The sequence below is a fragment of the Notolepis coatsorum genome, assembly GCF_963971535.1.
Source record: "Notolepis coatsorum genome assembly, chromosome: 9".
NCBI classification, from domain to species: Eukaryota; Metazoa; Chordata; class Actinopteri; order Aulopiformes; family Paralepididae; genus Notolepis; species Notolepis coatsorum.
In genome coordinates, this window is record NC_140173.1 from 129,844,605 (window position 1) to 129,867,104 (window position 22,500).

Below are 22,500 nucleotides of genomic sequence, written 5' to 3' on the forward strand. Positions count from 1 at the left end.
ATATGTGTCACTCACTCGTGTGCCTTCCTTGTTCTCCCAGCATGCTCATCTGAGACGGAGAAAGTGTGTAAGGTGTCCTCTGAAGACAACCTACAACCATTCAAGGACAAGATGGATGAGTTTCTGAGACAAGGTGAGCCCAATTTCAGAATCGGGAGACTCTCGATACACTATGTCTCTCACTAAATGTGTTTATGACAGACCAGGGCCAAGGAAGATGCCCCACTATTAGCCCATCGTCTTGTATGCCGACCATCAGGCTAGACAGCCTTTTCGTAGTTCAAAAGGTTGTCAACTTGATTTATAAAACTGCCATGACTACTTTGGAATATCTTCAGAAAGTTCCTCCTGAATGATCTCTCTGGTGTGAGAGCAGCTGAAATGGGTTATTGATCAACACACTGCAGCTGCTTTTCCAAGTCATGCTGGTCCTCGTCGATATGCAGCTGCCAGTGGCGTCTCCATGGAGATTTCTGTTTAGCCAGAGTGCATTGAATAACTCACAGCTATTGTTTAAAGTTTGCCACATCTGCTTTGATGGATTATGACGGCACAAGGTAGCTGAGGCTTTTAATCGTGATTTGTCCGTCATAAAACAAACTCAGAGGAGGCCATTTGGAAAATTGACTGCTGAGGATTAGCTGAATGCTATACTGTTGTTATTGTACAGTGTTATTGTAGTAAACCTTGTAAGGCGCCTCTCTGTGGTGCCGTAGGTCCCTCTTGTATTCTGTTACCTCCGTCTGTCCTCACTCCTGCTGTCCAAGATAGACTATCTTTCCCTCTCTGTCAACTTGCCGTCTCTGCTGCTCTCATCCAGGAGGCCCTTTTTTTTATCGGGCTAATGATATGGAGAGTGGAAGAGCCCCTCTCCCTCACGCGCCTCACTCACTCGTTCACCCTGTCCGTCTTCCCATCACTCCTTCCCCCTCATATCAGGGAATCAAATAAACATGTCAGGGTGAGGCGTTAAGAGGGCTGTTAAAAGGGGGATGATATATTAGCGGTTGGAGCCGAGGAGGGCGCTGGTAATGAATCCACAGATAGAGTGTCCCCCCTCTGCCACCGGCCATGTTTGTTTTCATGCTGCTCTGACGCAGTGTGCTATCGGCCTCTTTTCTCTCCCAGACCACTTCAGCGGGCCATCGCTAAAGGAGGCTAAACAACGGAGCGTTACTCTGCATTCTTAGCTTGCTGCATGCAATTTTAATGCAGTATTTTACTCGAAGTGCATTACTTTTGTGTGACCAAAAAAAAAGGAAATATGAGGCATGTTGATGTGTGCTATTTTACCCAGAGATAATGCTGGCGTCGTCTGCAAACACAGTGTTTATCTGTCGCGACTACTAAGCATAGTCCAATCACGCTTTCATCCACAGCTACAACAATATTGGGACATCAAAGACTACACAATATTTCTGCCTTTCACAATGATCAGATTAGGTCATCATACAGTAGCATCATAATATCGTGCTGTGTCTTGGCTGGGAGACAGGGCGCACTACGCATGTTGTCCCCGACAGATCGCCAAATGCCGTCTTGGAATGATTCGCCAAGGATCGGGGAGGAGGGGTTTGGAATTGTCACACTAGATGGTTCTCAACCTTTTTACACCAAGTACCACCTGATAACGTAGCTGGCTCTCCAAGTACCACCATATGACCGACGTTAAAATACAGTCTATTCAGCTATGCACAGTTCACGCAGGAGGCAAATGTATTCCTAATAACATTATTTATTGTTAACTTTTGTCAGACACAGCCACAATGTACAAAGGGGTAGCACTAGAACTAGCAAACTCTTCCACACAATTCTCATACAATGCAAGGGGCATTGAGAACATAATAACTAACATTCTCACATAGCAAGTGAGATAATTAAGAACAACTGTATTTCAGCAAATGTACTTAATTCAAACATACTCTCTCTCTCGCTCTCTCACACACACACAGCAAGCATTTGTACTTCATTCTCTATCTCTCTCTCTATCTCTCTCTCTCTCTCTCTCTCTCTCTCTCTCTCTCTCTCTCTCTCTCTCTCTCACACACACACACACACACACACACACAACACACACACACACACACACACACACACACACACACACACACACACACACACACACACACACACACACACACACACACACACACACACACACACACACACACACACAGCATGTTGTTGTCTGGACTGGGGAAATAATTCAGGCTGGGAAATATAGTGTGAAATATAGCCCCAGTCAGGAATTTTTGAAATGTTAACCTTTAAATGCCAGTGTTTGTGATGGGCATCACAAATTATTGTAAAAAAAAAACACACACACAAAAAGTGAATTATTTTCAATATATCAAATGCAAAGTCAATTTTTCTGGGGGGGATTATTACAGGCTAGCATGTGTCAATGATTAGCAACAACACTGATTTTGATGGATTTTTAGTTTTTTGTAAGGTCAGATTTAACAACAACTCTTTTCAGAAAAGTGGGACTATTTCATTTTTTATCTGACATTACGGAATAAAAATTTTAATCTGGGGCTGAAGTTGAATAAAATATTTATGACTGTTTAGACTGCATTACTCTCTGTCACAGTGATCTCCTGGTTGTTCCCCACTTAGGTTATGCCGCCGCAACTAGAAACACTAAAAAAAAAATAAAAAAAGGTTCAGTGGCATGACTGCGGACAAACAATTGTTTTAATAATTTCTTAAATTTTTTTTATAATAATAATAATTAAAAATAAAAATGTAAGTACCACCAGCAGGGGGCCCAACTAAGTACCACCGGTTGAGAACCACACTAGAAGACATTTTTCATCAGGGTGTCAATATCGTTTACTTTTTATCCCATCCTCTAATTTAGTCATTATGCCAATTACCTCCTGGTCGTTGCGCTGCCCTACTGTCGGTCAGGGGTTTAAACTACCACATGCCTACTCTGATACATAGGTGCCAGTTGCTTCTTTTCACCTGACAGCGAGGAGTTTCACTGGGAGAACATAACCTGCGCGGAGGTTCACGCTATCTCCCCCAGATCCCCTCCCTGCTGAACAGGCGCCCCGACCGACCAGTAGGAGTCACTATTGCAACAACCAGGACTCATACCCCACTGGCTTCCCACCCGCGAATACTGCCAATTTGTTCATAGGGACGACTGACCAAGCCAGAGGTATCGCTGCAATGAATTGAATCCGGGTCTCTGCGGTGGTCGGCGAGTGCTTAGGCCTCTACACTAGCCAGCCACCCCCTATCGCTGTTCTTTGATTATGTCACACTACAAGGAGTGTCGCCGTTCCCCACTCTGGAAATGTGTCGGCCGCGACAAAATCGTGTCAAAAATCGGTCGGATGTCATGTACTGTAGTCTGATCCCGGTATAAGAGACTTAGTTTGTTATGCCTGTTTTAACATAACACACCTAATGTCATCCTTTGAGTTATGTTGGCTTTTGAGGGCAAACTAAATGAACTCGACTGTGACCAATATTTTTGAAGGACCCAGTGCACACGGACCTCTTCTCCACTGCTTTTGTATTCAAATGAGTCTGTAATATATAGCATATGTTCCTCCGCCATATCACTCACTCACTGTCCTTGAGTGAGTTTAAAGAAAGCCTAGATGAAAGCATCTCTCCCTCTTCCCATTCTGCCTCTCTCCCTCTCTCTCTCTCTCCCTGTCTGAGAGAAATATGGGGGCTCTCCCTTTGATGCAAATGACGAGGTTTGTCCTCTTGAGCAGGGAATGTAAAGCAGCATAACGTGGACATGTGACTCAGAAGGCTCCAGACTGAATTCTCAGGGTGCCTCCGCCGTGGCGGTGAAAAAGAACAACAGCCCCGACGTCTTATTTCTGTTGTTTCTGTAATTTCTGAAAACTCTGGGGTTAAACCATTTCTGGCTCCACAGCTTCGACCGCCCTTGTTTATTTTCTGACCATGAAACTAACCACAGAATAACAGTGGGAGCGGACTTGTTGGAGCTCCGCTGTTTGGTCTAGCTCCATTTTCCCCGCTCCCTTTACAAATTCTCATGCATGCAAGACTTTGATGGAGCCTCGGCGACTAGCTAGAGAACACTGGCCATGTGATAATCTGTTTCTGATGAAAATAAAGATTAGTGAGGCTGGCGGCAGGCTCTCTCTCTCTCTCTCTCTCTCTCTCTCTCTCTCTCTCTCTCTCTCTCTCTCTCTCTCTCTCTCTCTCTCTCCCCCTTTTTCTTACTGACCTATGGCCAGAAGGGATTTAAAAATCAGTAGCCACTGCAGCCAAGTGCTGATGAGTTGGATACAAAAAAAGGTTTATTGAACAATATCAGAAATGTTCTACCTCAATCTCCAGAACGTTGGATCATTTGCAAGAGCATTAGGCCAGATCCCAGAACTGTGATCACTTTCATTCTTCTTAGGAACAGACATGGTGTTAAGATGCTTTGCAGAAACTCTAGCCGTATTATTTACTGATCTCTCAGCACATAGCGGTGGCCCCTCTAGATGCCCCCAAAAATAGGAAAATGGAATAAGTGAGGGAGAGGGAAAAAAGTTAATCAATTATGTATTTCAGTAATTGCAGACCAGCATCTGGTCACGACAATAAAACGACAGAGGAAATCATATCTGACCCCAACCCACACACCTTATTAAGTTGTAAGGTCCTAGAGTCCAACAGACTGTACAGTATGTTATTCTATTATTGTGTTATTGTTCAAATAATAGCTCTACACTCCAACAGCCATCACTGATATAGATTGTCTGGTCAGTAACATTGGTCTCCCAGTCCCTCCGCTCTGCACTAAACAGAATTAATTTTTTCTGGCAACCCATTCCCACTTTATCCAATCAGGAGAGAGAACTCCACACTGCAAAAATGGTCTGACAAAAATAAGAAATAAAAACTAGTTTTAAGCAAATGTGTCCTTGAAAAAAGTAAAATAATCTACCAGAAAAATCTATTTGTGGAGGGACTAGGAGACACATGTTACTGACCAAACACTCAAAAGAATACCACGTACAGCTCCTTTTAAGGCCATAGTCAATCTCCTGGTGGGTGTGGCTATAAAAGCTCAGATAGCCTCAGATAGCCTTTGATCTGTCACACATCCTGCATGGTGGGTACCAGCTCTTGATACCAGGAAGAAATGGAGTAATACATGGATACTCTAAATGGATAATCGGTCTTTATTTGTTGAGAGTACACAAGTACATGGAGAAACTGAAGTTTAGAAGTAGAAATACCATTAAAATCTTAAGTGATGTATTTGGGGAAAATAGATTTCAATATAAGCGTAATGGTGAGGCCCATGATCCAGACTCTGTGTAGTGTGGAATGAGGCGATTGGTGAATGCCTTTTTTGTTTGTTATTTGTCTCTAAAAATGGAAAATAAAAAGTTACACAAAATGACACAAAAAAAGAGACTGTAAAGACCAGATTAAACACCATATGGAGACAATGATTTTGTTTGGCAAAGAGCACGGGGGGAAGACAGAACCAATTCTCACTCTGAGCCCCGTAAAGGCAAGGGGACGTCTCTGTCGCTCCTCATTTATTGATGAGCAATAGGCAGAGGATGAGAGAGAGAGAGAGAGAGAGAGAGAGAGAGAGAGAGAGAGAGAGAGAGAGAGAGAGAGAGAGAGAGAGAGAGAGAGAGAGAGAGAGAGAGAGAGAGAGAGAGAGAGAGAGAGAGAGAGAGAGAGAGAGAGAGAGAGAGAGAGAGAGAGAGAGAGAGAGAGAGAGGTTGGCAACAGAATGATTTATTAGTGTCCTGGAACGGTAGAGAATAGTGATGTTCCCATCGGATATGTCAGGACATCCTTAGATGTGGCTCTGGCTTCAATTACACTGAGCGATTGGATAGTGCTGGGATATGAGCACGCCGGAGATCTATGCCAGGAAAGATTCCATATTCTGCCGGCTGTCATGCCTGTCTTGGAAAGCTATAAAGAGGTCATGGGTCATTTCTGATCATTTGACAGTTTAAGGCAGCAAACAGCAGTGGTTTACATATCATTACCTTCTAGCTTGAGCAATGGGCTGGGAAATAGTTTAGTCAGTGTATAGCCTTCGGACCATGAAACTGTAGGTATAGATTGGCACCGTCAACGTTACCAAAGATTGTTTCTAGAATCAATATTGTTATCCCAGATTAAGGAAAGAAATAAACGGCTGGATTGACATAATAACGTGCACTTCGCGGTACTTTAGTTGAAAACCGGATAATTCTCCCGCGGGGATGAGGTTCTTCGGTGAAGAATCCCTCTGGCAGTTCCTGAGGCTATCACAGTTCACTGAAGAACCACAATCACACTTAGTGCCAAGTGCGTTGCAACGCACACACAAGGGATTTGGCCCCGGCGCCCGCTCACACGAAGAGAGGCGAGGACGGCGCATCGTGTCGGCGACATGAAAGGAAAATAAAAGAGAAGTGGAAATGTTGACAAAGAAATGTCGGGAAGTGAAGGGTCAAAAGTGGAATCTGAAAGTCCCCTCCGAATATACAGTAATTGGAGTTTAATAAATAGATTGAATATACAGCATATTTACAGGGGTGGAAATAATATATTTGCTGTAGTACAGTTTATACAGAGTTTATACACAGTCTTTCTACGATTCTGTAGTGTCGTCGAACGGCGACCTCTTGGCAAAATAACCCGTGTTTGGTATTGCGCTTTGTTTACTTTTTTCCGTTTTTGGTCTGACATGCGTTGGATGGGTTGGAATTTAGTCGTTTATTTTTATTATTTTTTTATCCACTTTTTCTCCCATTTTTCTATATTTTCTCCCATCCCAATTTCGTATCATCCAATTCAACCCTCCCCTGTCACGGACGCTGTTTCTTGCCTCCCACAAGCCGGCTGCAATGTGGACTAAGTCATACATAGCACAAGTCCCCCCCGGTACTTGAGGTAACAGCAGTCGCATCTTTTCACCTGCGCAGCTCGATCTCTCAGTGGCGAGGAGTAACGCGGGGGAGGCTCACGCTGCCCCCGACACTTCCTGATTCTACTGCGCAGGCGCACCAATCGACCTGTAGGAGTCGCTGTCCACAATGCCCGATCCCCACCCATCAGTTTCCCACCCTCTAATACGGCCAATGTGTATTAGTACGGACGACCAGCTAAACTGAAAGCAAATGTGGAGCGCTGGTCTCGAACTGACGAGCCCAGTGTCTCCAGCATTTCGTGGCGAGTGCCTTGCCCACTACGCCACGTAGCCGCCGGAATTTAGTCGTTTATTGTACTGTGATTTTCTCCAGTCCTCTCTTGGCGGAGCCTGGGGCCAGCAGTAGCAACCCCTCCCGTATACCTACTAGATTCCAGCCCACACATCAGATGAAAACAAAAAAATGGAAACAAAGTGCAATACCCAAGTGGGGCTCTTTTGCCCCGAGGTCGTTGTTTGACGACATAACAAATTCTAACTATTGCACTTGTGGATGTGGTCACGCAAGAGTTTTGTTGCAGTGGTAGGGTGTAAGGGCTGGCGTGCTGTGGATGATCACTTGTCTTATATTATCATTTGTAACTCAGACATGACATGCATGATAGCCCACTGAGATACGTGTGGGGGCCTGCTGGAAATATCCACAAATGTATACGCTATAGCCATCGATTCTCTCTCTCTCTCTCTCTCTCTCTCTCTCTCTCTCTCTCTCTCTCTCTCTCTCTCTCTCTCTCTCTCTCTCTCTCTCTCTCTCTCTCTTTGTCTCTTTGTTTATGTCTGTCTATCTACTGTATTTATCTCACTTTAGCTTTTTCTGTCTTCTCAAATTCTCTCTCTCCCTCACTTCTATCTATCATGCGTACGCACACGCGCACACACACACGCACACACACACGCACACACACACACACACACACACACACACACACACACACACACACACACACACACACACACACACACACACACACACACACACACACACACACACTGCACACACACACACACACAGTACACACACACACACATAAAGAGATAAAGAGAGTCATCTATATCCATTTGGAGGGTCACCCTACAAAGAAACACTTGTCCGGCGATCTGCTGTAGTGATTTGTCAGCCGTGTGTAACAGTAGACAATCTGACACTCAATAAGCTGTCGAGGCACACCACTGACCTTCTAAATGACTGTCGACGGAGGCAACGCTGACATGTGGAATCCTCTCCTGTACGTAGAGGTGTGTGCTCTGACCCCTGGAGAGATGGCTTTGCTTTTACAGGTATGTGCCTCTGCTTCTCTCATCTCAATTTGTTCTTCCCCTTTACAGCCAAAACGGAACTGGAAGCTCGGGAGAAACAGCTGGCAGACACGCAAAAGATGTAAGTTATGTCTTTATAAAGTTAACTACTGTATGAAGGCATGTACAATAATAGTGTATATAGGCCTACCATGTGTATATATATATATATATATATATATATATATATATATATTTATTTATTTATGGTACTGTATATATATTTATCCACATCTATATATCTGCATATAATCCTATATCATCTATCGATCTATATTTGTACATATTCCTTATACTCTTACTAGTTATACCTCTGGCCAGTATGACTTATACCCGTATGACTGTACATAATAATACTATAACACTGTACATACATCTGATTAGCATTATTACGCAGTAGTGCTCATTTATATTTACTCCAGTTTAATCACCTGGTTAGATGCCAAACTTATTTCTGTTGTACTGTACTTGTGCTGTATAATGACAATACGTTTTAATCTAATCTAATGTGACAGCTCTTTAAAAAATGGTCTCATCAAGACCTTCACGCCCCCAACCACACAAACACACACACACACACACACCCCTCTTCATTTGCATAATTTCTGTCTTTAAATAAGAACCAAAATCACAATTTAGCTTTTAAACCAAGGTGCATTAACTGGTAACAACTAGTATGGAAGAAAGATTCTGCTGTTCTTGGTAACAGACGTGTTGTGGCAATTTGTGTTCTTGTTGCATGTTGCCATGTAACACATTGGTTGTTATTATTACCAATAAAGTTCTGAGAACATTCCTCGGCCTCCAAACCTCGCTGGAGTTCCCTTCCATACCTACATCATTTCTCTTTACTCGGATGATTAAGCTGAGCCTGTGAGCCTGCTGGCTGAAATGGAATGCAGCATCATATAGGCATCATTAGAACACAATACTTCTTGGATTTGACAAGCTCTCTCTCTCTCTCTCTCTCTCTCTCTCTCTCTCGCTCTCTCTCTCTCTCTCTCTCTCTCTCTCTCTCTCTCTCTCTCTCTCTCTCACACACGCACGCACACACACACACGCACACACACACACACACACACACACACACACACACACACACACACACACACACACACAACATGCCCCGTGCTGTGTCTGTCTTGTTTATCTAAGCGGAGCGAGAGTAGACAGCCTTGGCTCCAGGGTTCTGTTAACACTGGCTAGGAATGCGCTCCTATGGCGCACTCCAAACAAAGAGACCTCAACCTGTCCGCCGTATATTGATCAACCGCAAAGGTTCGGCGCATTTGTCACTTTCTCTCGCGCACTCTCCCCCGCCTTCTCTACATTTGTCTTCATCTTGGCCGCTCTGCGGCGTGCGCGCGTTTCCTCGCTCTGTCCAACACACACACTGTATGGATACACCACTGAGATATGAGTAGGGTGATAAAGCTGTGTTAAAGAGTTTGTATTTAGTCTATGACTTTACCAGCGTATGACTTGTCAGGGGGAAGCAGCTAATGCATTGGATTTCCCCCTCATTAAATTCTTCTCTAGTCTGAAACGCTCAGTCATCTTTGGTTTGCATTTTGGAGGGATATTACCATTACTAAGTGCACGTTTCCGTGTAAAGAATGTATTATTCCGAGATTAACTTTCACGTTTTTGCGTGCTTGCTTTAATCCGGCTAGCGGGGTCTCAACAATGACTTAGTGCGAGTTCTCTGTAATCTCAGTGTTGTAATTATGGTCGATCTTGAGGTTATGTTTTCTGTTCTCTTACAGTTTCTTGGAGCTGAGCGTGTTCTTCTCCGTCAGGCCGAAGGCAGGAGAAAAGGAGGTCTCCCCAAACACCTTCTTCTCGGTCTGGCACGAGTTCTCCAGTGATTTCAAAGAGCAGTGGAAGAGGGAGAACAAGTTGATATCACAGGAACGGTGGGATGTTGTGTTAATCTGCTTCTTTCCTGTTTGGGTTGAACCGAACGGGGAACGTTATACGATTCCTGGCTCCGACACAGCTGGCCCCCGCGAGGGCCGGGCCCCGTTTCGTTTCTACTTTATTATCTCCTGCTCCCGTGTCCTTGGGTTGGACTGGTGGACTGCTTACTGTCCTTCAAAAATAAATAAACTGATCATTACGAAAGCGCCGATGTCCCCCCGGTTTTTTGGAACTCACGAGTTCCCGAACCATTAATAAGACGGACATAGTACATCTGGCACTCGCGGAAGATCCTATCTCAAGTCATTCAAATTCATGGGGAGAACTGAGTCGAAATGACCCAAATCTCTCTCCTCACCCCGGTAATGAAAAGAACACATGCAGAATCCCGTTAGCTTCCAGTGGTCGGATGGGTCTGGAGATACCGTTGCTCATGCCAACAGAAAGCTAATTGGTCCATTATGCCGAATGTAGATGGAATAGTGATATGCAAACATAAATGTCACGAGCTTTGCTTATTCAGTAGGAAAGTATGAAAACAAATTTGTAAGCATTAATTCTTTGCCCTTGAGGCCTAAGGCATAAACCCCCCGCCCCCCCTCCTCTCTCTCGGGTCTTGTCTTGCTATTAAACTTGAGTGGAGCTACAGTCATAGTGATTCAACCTGATGGTGTACTGTAACTTAAGTCATGTGCAACACACACATACACATGCACACACACACACACACACACACACACACACACACACACACACATACACACCCAGCGTCTCATTTTCATGCCTTGTGGGGACATTCCGTTGACTTATACAGTCAACCCCTAACCCCTTACCATAACCACTACATGTCAAACTCTAATCCTCACCCTTGCCCTAACCCTAAAACAACCCCTTGTCCTTGTGGGGGTCCAACCCATATCCAGACAAGAACAGAACAAATGTTCCTTCCATAGCAACAAACAAAATGTGTCACAGAGCCTACTATCTTTTTCTCCCCATTTTCAGTCATTGCTAGACTATGCCTCCCACAGGTCGGTTGTAGTGAGGATAGAAGCCTTGCATCACGTGTCCCCTATGATACACGAGGAGGCAGCCTGTCGCATCTTTTCACCGCAGCAGCTCGAACTCTCAGTGGCGAGGAGTAACGCGTGGGAGGCTCACGCTGCGACCGATACTTCCTGTCTCTGCTGTGCAGGCGTCACCCAACCGACCTGGAGGAGTCGCTGTCCACAATGTCCAATCCCCACCCACTGGCTTTCCCACCCTCTAACACTTGCCAATTGTGTTAGTATGAACGACCGGCCAGCCGGTAGCAACGCCGAGAGCTGGGCTCGAACCCAGCGTCTCCTGCTTTAGTGGCGAGTGCCTTGCCCACTGCACCACTCAGCCGCCCTCAGAGCCTACTATTTGAAGTGTTAGGTTACTCTGCACTGTTCTCCCAATGTAAACACGCTTATCCTTTTGCCTTTGTGAGCTACTAATGACTAATCTCGTGAGTTATCTGGAAGGACTGGCAAGTGGCAAACCACACATATCTCATGTCCAAACAATACACACATATATATGTTCATAGTCTCTGGGCAACATCACAGTTTAAATTCCACCCGTTGTCTGTATAGACAGGGTCAATTTTCAGAAAATCAAAACCCTGAAGGCATTTCGTGTTTATTTTTGGTACACAACATTTCTATGGGTATTAAGGGGTGCTGAATCCAAATCTGCTGTATACCAAGTTCAAAAATGTCAAATAAGGCCTCAAAATTGAGAAATCCAACATGGCCGCCAGCGCCAGCCTGAAATCTATTTAAGTGCATATCTTTCTGACTAAACAAGGTAGAAACATGAATGAAATGTGTTTTATATGTTTGCATACATGAAGAATTTAAAATCATATCCTGATTTTAGATCAGTTGTGAAAATGTTGCTTGAAACTCATATTTATAGCAGAAACTGTGGTCGTTATTGAGGCATAACTCATCAACCAAATAAGAAAGAAAAGCAGGATGGATTTATTCAAACTATTTTCTCTTGAATTTTTTATCAACATGCCATTTATGCAAATGAGATAGTCCTTAATATGCGTACAGTATCTTAGGTACAGTAATTTATTGTCAGTCATCAATCGTATTCAGGCAGGTGTCGCAGGTGTCTTGCAGTTGCATGATTCATCCAATGCCACTTTTCCTGAATAGAATAGAATAGATTATAATATAATAAAATAAAAAGATTATTTTACCATATAAATAAGTGAATGTTCAAGTTTCTTTATTAGTTGTCATACAGCATACAGAATACTTTGCATGAAATGTTTCTTTCTGTGTTGCTCCTGAGAGTGTGCTAGATAATAACAAGATAGTAAAAAATAAGTATAATAAGTATAAAATAGAACATCAAGAAGTCAAGTATGTAAACAAGTGTAAACAACAAAATTGTTCAGTGTATCTATATATACAGTATGTACAGCTGGTACAAAAATGGTGAGGTATAGCTTAGCTTGTGGTGCCACCTTGTAGTGGTGAGGTGCAATAAGGAATGAGAATGATGTGCAATTTCCTTACCAATAATATAAATATAAATATAAAGTGTAAAGTGTGTCTAAAGTGGTAAAGTGGGTACTACAGTGTGTTTATTTAAGTGAGTGTATGTGCGCTGTGGGTGTGTTGATGGTTTGCTTATTGTTCATTGTTCATTCATTGAGCATCCTGATGGCCTGGGGATAGAAGCTCCTTCTGAGTCTCTCTGTGCTTGCCATGAGACTCCGGTATCGCTTGCCTGACCGCAGCAGTTCAAAGAGGCAGTTGTTTAAGTGGCTGGAGTCTTTGATTATTCTCTTAGCCTTGCCCATGCACCGCTTGTGGTAAATGTATTGGAGAGTGGGAAGCCCACCTTCAATTGTGCGTTCGGCTGAACGGGCCACTCTCTGTAGTCTGCTGCGGTCTTGTGCAGTGCTATTCCCAAACCAGAAGGTGATATTGCCAGTCAGGATGCTCTCTATTGTGCATGAGTAGAAGTTCTTGAGGATCTTCTGACTCACGTTGAACTTCCTTAAGCGCCTAAGGAAGTAGAGGCATTGTCGTGCCTTCTTGATAACACTGTCAATGTGTGTGGTCCATGTCAAGTCCTCGGATATGTGGACTCCGGGGTACTTAAAACTGTTCACTCTCTCAACCGGTGCCCCATCGAGGCTGAGGGGGCTGTAGTCCCTGACCCCGACCTCCTAAAGTCCACAATCATCTCCTTTGTTTTGCTGACATTCAGGGAGAGGCTGTTCTCTTGACACAATCCCGCTAGAACCTTAACCTCTTCCAGGTAGGCCCTCTCGTCGTTTGCAGAGATCAGGCCCACCACTACTGTGTCGTCAGCAAATTTGATGATTGTGTTGTTGTTCCGCTGTGCCACACAGTCATGTGTGTACAGGGAGTAAAGGAGGGGGCTCAGAACACAGCCCTGGGGGGCCGCTATGTTGAGAGTGATGGATGAGGAGGTCCAGTTGCCTGCTCTCACCACCTGGGGTCTGCCCGTCAGGAAGTCCAAGACCCACTGGCAGAGGTCATAGTTCAAGCCCAGGTCCCTGACCTTGACTATGAGTTTGGAGGGGACCATGGTATTGAATGCTGAGCTGTAGTCGATGAATAGCATTCTCACATAGTTCCCCTGCCTCTTGTCCAGGTGTGATGCTGCTGTGTGCAGCTCATGGGCTATGGCGTCCTCCGTGGACCTGTTGGGGCGGTATGCAAATTGCAGGGGGTCCAGGTTGATGGGGAGGGAGGAACAGATGTAGCCCTTCACTAGCTTCTCAAAGCACTTCATGGCTATGGAGGTGAGAGCTACAGGGCGGTAGTCGTTGAGGCAAGCAGGCTTGGATTTTTTGGGTACAGGGATAATGGTGGACTTCTTCAGACAGGTGAGGATGACAGCCTGTTCTAAGGACAGGTTAAATATGTCAGTGAATACCGGGGCCAGTTGGTCGGCACAGACTTTTAGGACACGGTCGGGGATGCCATCCGGTCCTGCTGCCTTCCTGATATTCACTTTCTTAAACGTCCTCCTCACCTCATGTTCTGTTATTCTGAACACTGAGTCTCCATCAGCAGTGCCCCCCCCCCTCCATTGCGGTGGTTTGTAGGCTGGTGCTGTTATTCCCAGCCTCAAACCTCGCATAGAAGGTATTGAGATAATTTGCCAGTTGGATGTCACTGTTCAGTTTGAGGGAGGTGCCTTTGTAATCTGTCATCGTTCTGAGGCCCTGCCACATAGCTCTAGAGTCAGCCTGTTCATATTGAAGTTCAATTTTATCCCTGTAGCACCTTTTTGCTTCTATTACTGTCCTCCTAACATTGTATCTCGCCACCTTGTGGTCATTCATGTTGCCTGTCACAAGCCTGGCATTGTATGCTGAGGTGCGCGCCTTCAGAGCTTCGCGGATGGATTTGTCTACCCAGGGCTTTTGGTTTGGGTAAACTCTAATTGTGGTAGAGGGGATTGTTTCTTCTACCAAAGTACAAACAAAGTCCAGCACTGTTTCCGTGTAGTCATTAATATTATCTGTGTTATCGCGGAACACCCCCCAGTCTGTACATTCTAGTGCAGCTTGGAGCGTCTCCTCCGACGCCACCGTCCAGCGCTTCACCTCTCGCGATACTACAGGAATGCGCTTGAGACTTTGTTTATACTGCGGTACAAGAAAGATGGCGTCGTGATCTGACTTGCCGAAAGGACTGGCAGCATGTGATTTGTACCCGCTCTTAAATTGCGAGTAGCAATGGTCTAAAATATTCCCGCCTCTGGTAGAACAAGTCACATGCTGGTAGAAGTTTGGCAGCACTTTTCTCAGATTGTGCCTGTTTTGATGTATTGGTCATGGTATCTGTCAAAGACGACATCTACCCTCTGGTATTTTGCTCCCATCTTCAACACGGTGTCAGTGAACTTGTTGGCATAGTCACCAAATGTTGTAGTGTCCGGTGGCTTTCCGAGTGCCATTACCAGAGCTTGGCCATCAATGACCAGGCAGCTGGGTCCCTGAAGGGTAAGATCTGCAGGGGTTTTAACTTGTTTCGTCAGTATATTTGCTAACACAGACTTGTTGGTGGAATGTAGACTCCCGTTAGTTGTGGCCAGAGATGGCGGGATGGGCATGAGCTCATGCTGGAGGATATTGTCAAGGTCTACCTTACGACCTGCTCTGTAAGCTGTGATGAGCCTTTGTAGAATCTGCCTGTCCACTTTGATGGTGTTTTGCTTGTTCTTGGAAAGTTGCACAACTTCATACAAAGAGGCAAATGTCTTGGCTTTGTTCATTCGAATGGGTGATTTCAGGTTCAGGTGCTGGTCACTATCTGGAGGTTCACACAAACGTTTGTCCACAAACATGTTCAGTTGTGCCTGTCCAAGGTGTTCTGCGCCAAGTAGGGATTCTTGAATCTCCGGTGTGACTACGTCCTTGTTGATGTATGTAAGAAAACTTACAAAAGCACATTTAATTCAGGTTTGTACCTTGTGTAGTCACACTTAACTCATTAAGCCCCACCATTTATTTTTTGAAAATTCGCCTAAAACAGCATGCTTACATTAAAAGGCTTATATATCCAGATTTATAAGAGCTACTTGCATAAACTTGGTACCTGAATAAAGCTAAGACTTGGGGGATTCTAATGTTGGTGTCCAACACTGTACAGTTATTACCAAATTGCTGTAGTATTCCTGCAAACACTGAAGAAATGTCATTTTTTTATCCTCGCCTATACAAAGATTACAGTTCGACAGTCAAAAACACCCTGTTACTCATGGTTGCACCCCAGCTATATTCCTACTCTCTTCCTCCATAGGTGCAGATGTTCTGTGCAAAGTTTCATGTCAGTAGAATAAAAACTGTGGGTTTAGCACCTGTTTTTGTGGAGAGAGGGCCTGGTGCTGGCGGCCATGTTGGATTTCTCAATTTTGAGGCCTTATTTGACATTTTTGAGCTTGGTATACAGCAGATTTGGATTCAGCACCCCTTAATACCCCTAGAAATGTTGTGTACCAAAAATAAACACGAAATGCCTTCAGCACTTTATACAAGCACATTTTCTGAAATTCTGCCTAGTCTAGTATGGTGCCTGTTTGTGTGTGTGTGTGTGTATCCTTGCTTGTTGCGTATGTGTGCGTCAGTTTATGACACATGTGTGTGTCTGGATTCATGCGACATGTCCATGTCTGAATTTGTCTGTCTTTTCTCATTCTCTCAGAGTAAAATTGGCAGAGGAGGTCTTCAAACAGGCCAGAGAGAAGGCCTCCTACAACGTGAAACCCAAACACGCAACTGGCATCGTAAGTCTTTAATTTTTATTATTAGGTTTCTTTTAGTTTTTTTTCATCCCAGCTCTAACCACATAATTTTATTTCTCCTCGTTTTTCCTTTCTCTTTCCACCCCCCATTAATTCTTGATCTTCCAATCACAACTGAACGTTTGTCAGAGGGAAGCAGTTGTGATTGGAGGATCAAGAAAAGAGGGTGGTGCTTGAGATATGTCAATTCCTTCCTTACAATTACCCATACCCAGAACTGGGAAAGTTACTTTTAGAATGTATTTCATTACAGAACCCTGATGACCAGTTTACAATTGTAATCAGTAACGTAATAGATTGGGTAACATACGGTAACCTGATTACATTTGATTACGTTAGGATGACATTGCCTCATAAATATACAGCATTTAAGGGTAAAACAGACGATCCAATTTGAACAACGTTATTATCATCGTCCACAATCATGATTGACATTATTTCAAGTGCATTATAATGACGTTTGTGTCCTTCGATTCAAATGCCATTTACAGTAACAGCAACTGATTACAGCTACCAAGTTTTAGTAAATGACTGTGCTCCAGTTACATGTAATCCATTACTATCCAGCTCTGTCCGTGCCATCCTTAGTGTAGAAGAAAACAAAACACTTGACTGTGCAAACATGTTGAGATGGACAGCGCTGCCATTGTTATTGTATATGACTTAGGCTCGTTCCTTGCTCCACAGAAAGCCAAGCTGGGTCAGAAGATCTGAAGATTTGGAGAAGTATGATCATCGAGCACATTGCACAAGATTACTACAATATGAAATGATTCATCCATGACTCTCATAACTATTTGTTTGTTTGCTAATTGATTTTGACCTAGTTTCTCTCGCAACTTGGTCCAGAAGGGGAATTTAATCGTTTAGAAGTGTGATTTAACAAGTCTATTATACTGTAGCTGGACCCTCAATGCAGTCCTCACTCACAAGGCTGACTCAGAAACAACCTCAGTCAGTCTAGACAGCCAGTCTAAACTCTGATGGCTGCGGTACGGACCCCCACGGTATAGTCCCCAGTAGGACTGATGCAATTAAAGATTACCATCCAAAGGTATTCTAAGACAGTTGTAGTTGGTATATAGTTGGATCAGTTGCCAGAAAATGCTTTTTGCAGTGTGAGATTTGTATACATTTTTTCTTTTTATTTTGTACATGTTATATGCATTTCCTTTGTATTGCAATATCCAAACACAGTGACGACAATCATGTTTTTCATGTTTTTAACTAAATGTGAGTCACCACACTGGTGCATGGAAAGTCCCTCTGCACAGCACTTTCTCCCTGCACCACAAGAAGCACAAAGAGGTCATGTTTATAGCTGCAAATCGCCTGCCAGAGAGCAAGTGCCTTAAAGCACGGTTGCAAATGGTCAAAGGAGCCCTGTAAAAAGTGGTTTATATGGAAACGCACATCCTTTAGGAGCCACAATAATGATGATTTAAATACCTATGAGCTGATGTGGAACTATTATGCTAACAAACTTGCTTCCTACGCAGAGATGTACTTCATGCAGCCTGAAAGAGCTCTGCCCAGAGTGCGTTATAACGGCACACATTGACTGACCTCCGGGGCCAAATTGGTTTGAATTTGAGCATGCGGCAGTGACTTACTTTGATTTGATAGATGGTATCACAAATAACCAAATATTTAGCATGTCTGGACATTTATGAGCTATTCCGTTTCCATGGACACACAAGTGAATAAACATGGCAGAACTAGATGCTGCAAAGTGAAACTTATATTCGCTTTCTCAGCTCATCTTCGGTTCATATGAAAAAAGTAGAGGGAACAATTAATATTAGATAATTTATTCAATTGAATAAGGGAAAAGATAAGTAGCTCCAATTGAGCCATCTCAAACCCCACCCTCTATTTTTGATCCTCCAATCACAACAGTTGCTTGGAGGATCAAGAAAAGAGGGCGGGGCTTGATATAGGTGAATTCGTTGACTTCCTCTTGGGACAGAACGTCATCCAAATAATGTCATCCAACCCTCTGTGTAGGAGAGATGAACCATCCACTTGACTCTCAAATCCCCATGTCCTACCTTCCTTACCTGTAATTCTAACAGTTGGCTCTCAGTTAAATCGTATTGTTCCCCCACGCTGTGTTAACATTCATTAGTTCCCAGGTACTTAATGGTTGTTTGTGCTCCCTAAAATAGAGTGTTACTGATTTTACTATTGAGGCATATTACGTGGGATGAGACAAAGCCGTCTTACTGAAAAAGGGTTGGATTGTGGCAAATACATAGTCGAGACAATCAAATTTGATTTAGAGGGGTAGTCAATAGGCTGTGGCTCAGGAGGTAGAGCAGTCGCCTGGTAATCCAGAGTTCCCGCTCCTCCCGGGCAGCGTGTCGAAGTGTCCTTGAACAAGACACTTAACCCCTAATTGCGCCTAATGAGCTGGTTGGCACCTTGTACGTTGCCTTCGCCGTTGGTGTGTGAATGTGAGTGAATGGGTAAAATGTGAGGAACAAATTGTAAAGCGCTTTGGATAAAGGTGCTATATAAATGCAGCCATTTACCATTTATTTACCATTTTAAAACGTTCTAATATGTTTTGTTTAGCTACTACTGCTAACTCCTTTTCCATACATGTAATAGAGGTTGATATCCGTTCTCATCCAAAAGGACCACGCATTAAAGTAGTTTGACATGCTATTGTTTTATTTGTCAATATTATGATGTTTTATGTGATATGCAATTGAGTAGCCTTCCCATTCTGTGTGAACTCTGTTCCGTGTTCTCCTGGAGGAGTATAGGATTGTTTGATGTGACCCCATGTGCAATATTAACAATGTTTTTGACCAAATGCCTTTGACCATGACAATATATTAAATAATATCTCTTGATACACAGTAGGCTGTGGACCCGTTTTATAACAGTGTGTCTCAGGGACCCCCGTCTCAGAAGATCTTTGTTGTTATTTATTAAATAAGAGGAATAAAAACACATTAATATAGCTGTTATGGTGTTTTCTTTTACAACCATCCAACCATATTGTCATTTGAATTGGCAAAACATTCTGTGGACTCATAACACCATTGAAGTTTTACATGAATTTGATTTAATATACTTTTGACATACATACCATACACAAATACATACATACATATATATTTTTCATCTAACCTCCATTATACATAATACAATATGATTTATTTACTGGCTAGTTTAATATTTATGGCAAACGTTACACATGGCCAATTTATCCCCACCTATAGCTATCTGCCTCTGGCATTGGCTGCATTCCAATAGTCTCAAATCCATCTTGGATCTTTTGTTGACCTCTCAGACAAGTGTATGGGGGGATGCTGGAGTTATCAAGTGCAACATACAAGGAGACGAAAAATGATCAAATGTAGGCTCTGTATTTGCATTCAGCATTTCCCTCTGACTGAAACATTATTGGCTACATAGGCAAACCATCAAGTGAGAACATACATCTCTGTCATGAGGAATCCTGTTTAAGGCTTCGTGTTTTTTGTGTGTAGTCCCTCTAAGCAGCAATTCATAGTTTGTTTTGGCAGTGAAACGTTATTGATGGCACTTGGTGAACTCATCTGACTTCCAAGGGTTGATGAAACTTGCAGGATCAGTTAGGTAAGTACTGTAGTTCTGGGTTGCTGACTGATGACCTATGAACAACCGGGACTTCCCAGAGAGTGTGGGGAGGCAAAAGTCTCTGAAGATTCCCAGCTTGATCATCAGTCTGCTGTGCCTCCTCCACTGCTGTGTCCCTCAACAGTGTCTGCTGTCCCTTGTGAAATGAACAGTCTACTTGATCATTCATCATAGCTGCCAGTCTATGATGGAGTACAAAGTTGAGCCATTGTAGGATAACGTTGGCTGTTGTATCTCTAGCAAAATAACGTCATTGCATGGCCAACTGCCATGTGTAGGTCTACAATGTAATGCACGATAATCCAACGTGAGGCTAACCTCCTTTTGTAGTTTAAATTAGTGAGCCCTTTTCCTTGTCCAACGTCAACGCCAGTCAGTTCACAAACGAGTGTCCACCTGTGATAACGACTCCCTTTTTAAAGGTTCAAGGTTCCTCCTCACCGCTTCCCGTGACCGCCTACGTCCACAGACATGCAGCGGCACTGTTTGACCCGCTGTACCTTGCGGTGTCTGAAGGGGGGCTGCAGGCCGGGACAGTCCAGCTGCAGGGTGAGCTGGGTGATGCGGTGGGGCCTGCAGAAGGCACAGGACTGAAAGGGCTCCTGGCCCTTGCTGTGACCCTTCCTGCCGGAGCCGGAGCCTCTGCTCGCACCGGGGCCCGAGCTGGGACCCATGTGACGGGGGATGTAGAAGGAGTTACACTGGCCATAGCAGAAGCGGTTGACCACGGTGCGGCTGCGGCAACCCTCCTCGCTGACCGTCTGGCGCAGGGGCTGCGTCTTGCACCAGTCCCGGCGGAGGTACCGACGCTCCGTCACCACCAGGGCCTCCCGGCTCGAGGACAGCACCTCGGGCTTCCGCGACGACAGCCGGTGATGGCGGTCCGAGGACAGGTTCTCTTTGTCTTTGGTCTTGTACGGCGACGGGATGGATCCCTGGGGGCGGAGCTGCTTGGACTCCGTGGCGACGCAGAGCACACCGGCCAATAGGAGCGGGAGAGTGATCCTCCAAAACATTCTGCAAAAGAGACGAGGGAGAAGAGAGAGAGAGACACATGACTCACGCTATCAGTACCGTAGACAGCTGTCGTGAATGTGGAAGTACAAGGTACGGTCATGCAGCATACAAACCCATGTTTGACACTGTTATTAAGGTACTGTGTGATGTTTGGCTATCGTGTTTACATGTGTGTGTGAATGTGTTTGGGGCGCTGTCTAGCCTCCCAGGCTGTCTAGCCTCCCAGGCATCACGGAGGAAGTGAATCCATCACCGAGGGCCTCCATTTGTCAATGTCTCCATGTCATTACCTCTATTTGCTTTCTTCTCGGCTACGCAACTCTTCCAAAAACAAACAAAGCCTCGGCATCAAAGGATACACTTAAACACCCATAACGAGAAGGGGGAAGTTGATTTTATTGGTCTCTTCGCCGGGTAAAATAATTAGGCCTTTGCTTACTCTAGTCATGAACTATGCCGCAGATATGTAAACAGGCATTAGAGGGGCCCATCTGAATGTTATTAGGCGAGGGTTTTGGGGAAGTGTGCCCGTTGGGACTACTCTCCCTCTCTGTGGTTATGTAGTATGCAGCAACGTGAACTGGGAGTGACCCATGATGTGTCCAAGGATCAACCTATCCTCATGATGAGCAACGGGTGACAGAGATGAAACCTTTCCTAAACATCCACCTCCGCGTGCAGCTATGTGTGCGTGCAAGCATGGTGTGCACACTGTGCAGTGTGCACGGGGACACACACACACACACAGACACACAGACACACACACACACACACAGACAGACAGACAGACAGACAGACAGACAGACAGACAGACAGACAGACAGACAGACAGACAGACAGACAGACAGACAGACAGACAGACAGACAGACAGACAGACAGACAGACAGACACACACACACACACACACACACACACACACACACACACACACAACTCTCTCCATGCAAGAACATTCGATGCCTATTTTGCTTTGTGCTACAATGAGGAAGACATGCGTTAGAGGAGAATGTTTTTCAGACTGTTCGGGTGGATTGAGTATGTGTCCGAATCTGCACCCTGTCAGTATTTGCGCCAAACACATTTTTGACCAGTCCCTCAAGAATCCTGACCGTGAACCAAACTGCCTCGAGGCTATAGGCTCCTTTTATATCTACCGACTCTCCTCTGCCGGTTTGAGTACGTGTCTGAGTGTGTACCCTGTCAGTGTTTTTGCGCCAGACACATTTTTGACCGATCGGCTCAAAGCATCTTTTCCACATCAATGTCAGGATCCCGACTGTGAACCAAACCGCCTGGAGTCTATTGGCTCCTCTCTTATTATCCACCGGCTCTTCTTTGCTGTGCACATTTCAACATCCTCTCGCTCTCT

General features: G+C 44.4%; 2 protein-coding genes across 7 annotated transcripts in view; one reads left to right on the plus strand and one right to left on the minus strand.

Moving 5' to 3' along the window:
• The window catches only part of fmn2a (formin 2a), a gene marked incomplete at its 5' end in the record, with an annotated part of 139,297 nt that extends 121,621 nt beyond the window's left edge, over positions 1 to 17,676 (plus strand). The window contains 4 exons of the mRNA XM_084321997.1: positions 8,261 to 8,312; positions 9,997 to 10,146; positions 16,381 to 16,462; positions 17,168 to 17,676. Coding sequence (XP_084178123.1) covers positions 8,261 to 8,312; positions 9,997 to 10,146; positions 16,381 to 16,462; positions 17,168 to 17,194 — 311 coding nt within the window. The 3' untranslated portion in view covers positions 17,195 to 17,676. The remainder of the gene's footprint in view (positions 1 to 8,260; positions 8,313 to 9,996; positions 10,147 to 16,380; positions 16,463 to 17,167) is intronic.
• A 1,884-nt stretch (positions 17,677 to 19,560) lies between these two features.
• grem2a (gremlin 2, DAN family BMP antagonist a) overlaps positions 19,561 to 22,500 on the minus strand; it is a 13,058-nt gene continuing 10,118 nt past the window's right edge. For all 6 annotated transcript variants that reach the window (XM_084321755.1, XM_084321756.1, XM_084321757.1 and 3 more), the window contains one exon: positions 19,561 to 21,130. In XM_084321755.1, the coding sequence (XP_084177881.1) occupies positions 20,551 to 21,130 (580 nt within the window). In that variant the 3' untranslated portion in view covers positions 19,561 to 20,550. The remainder of the gene's footprint in view (positions 21,131 to 22,500) is intronic.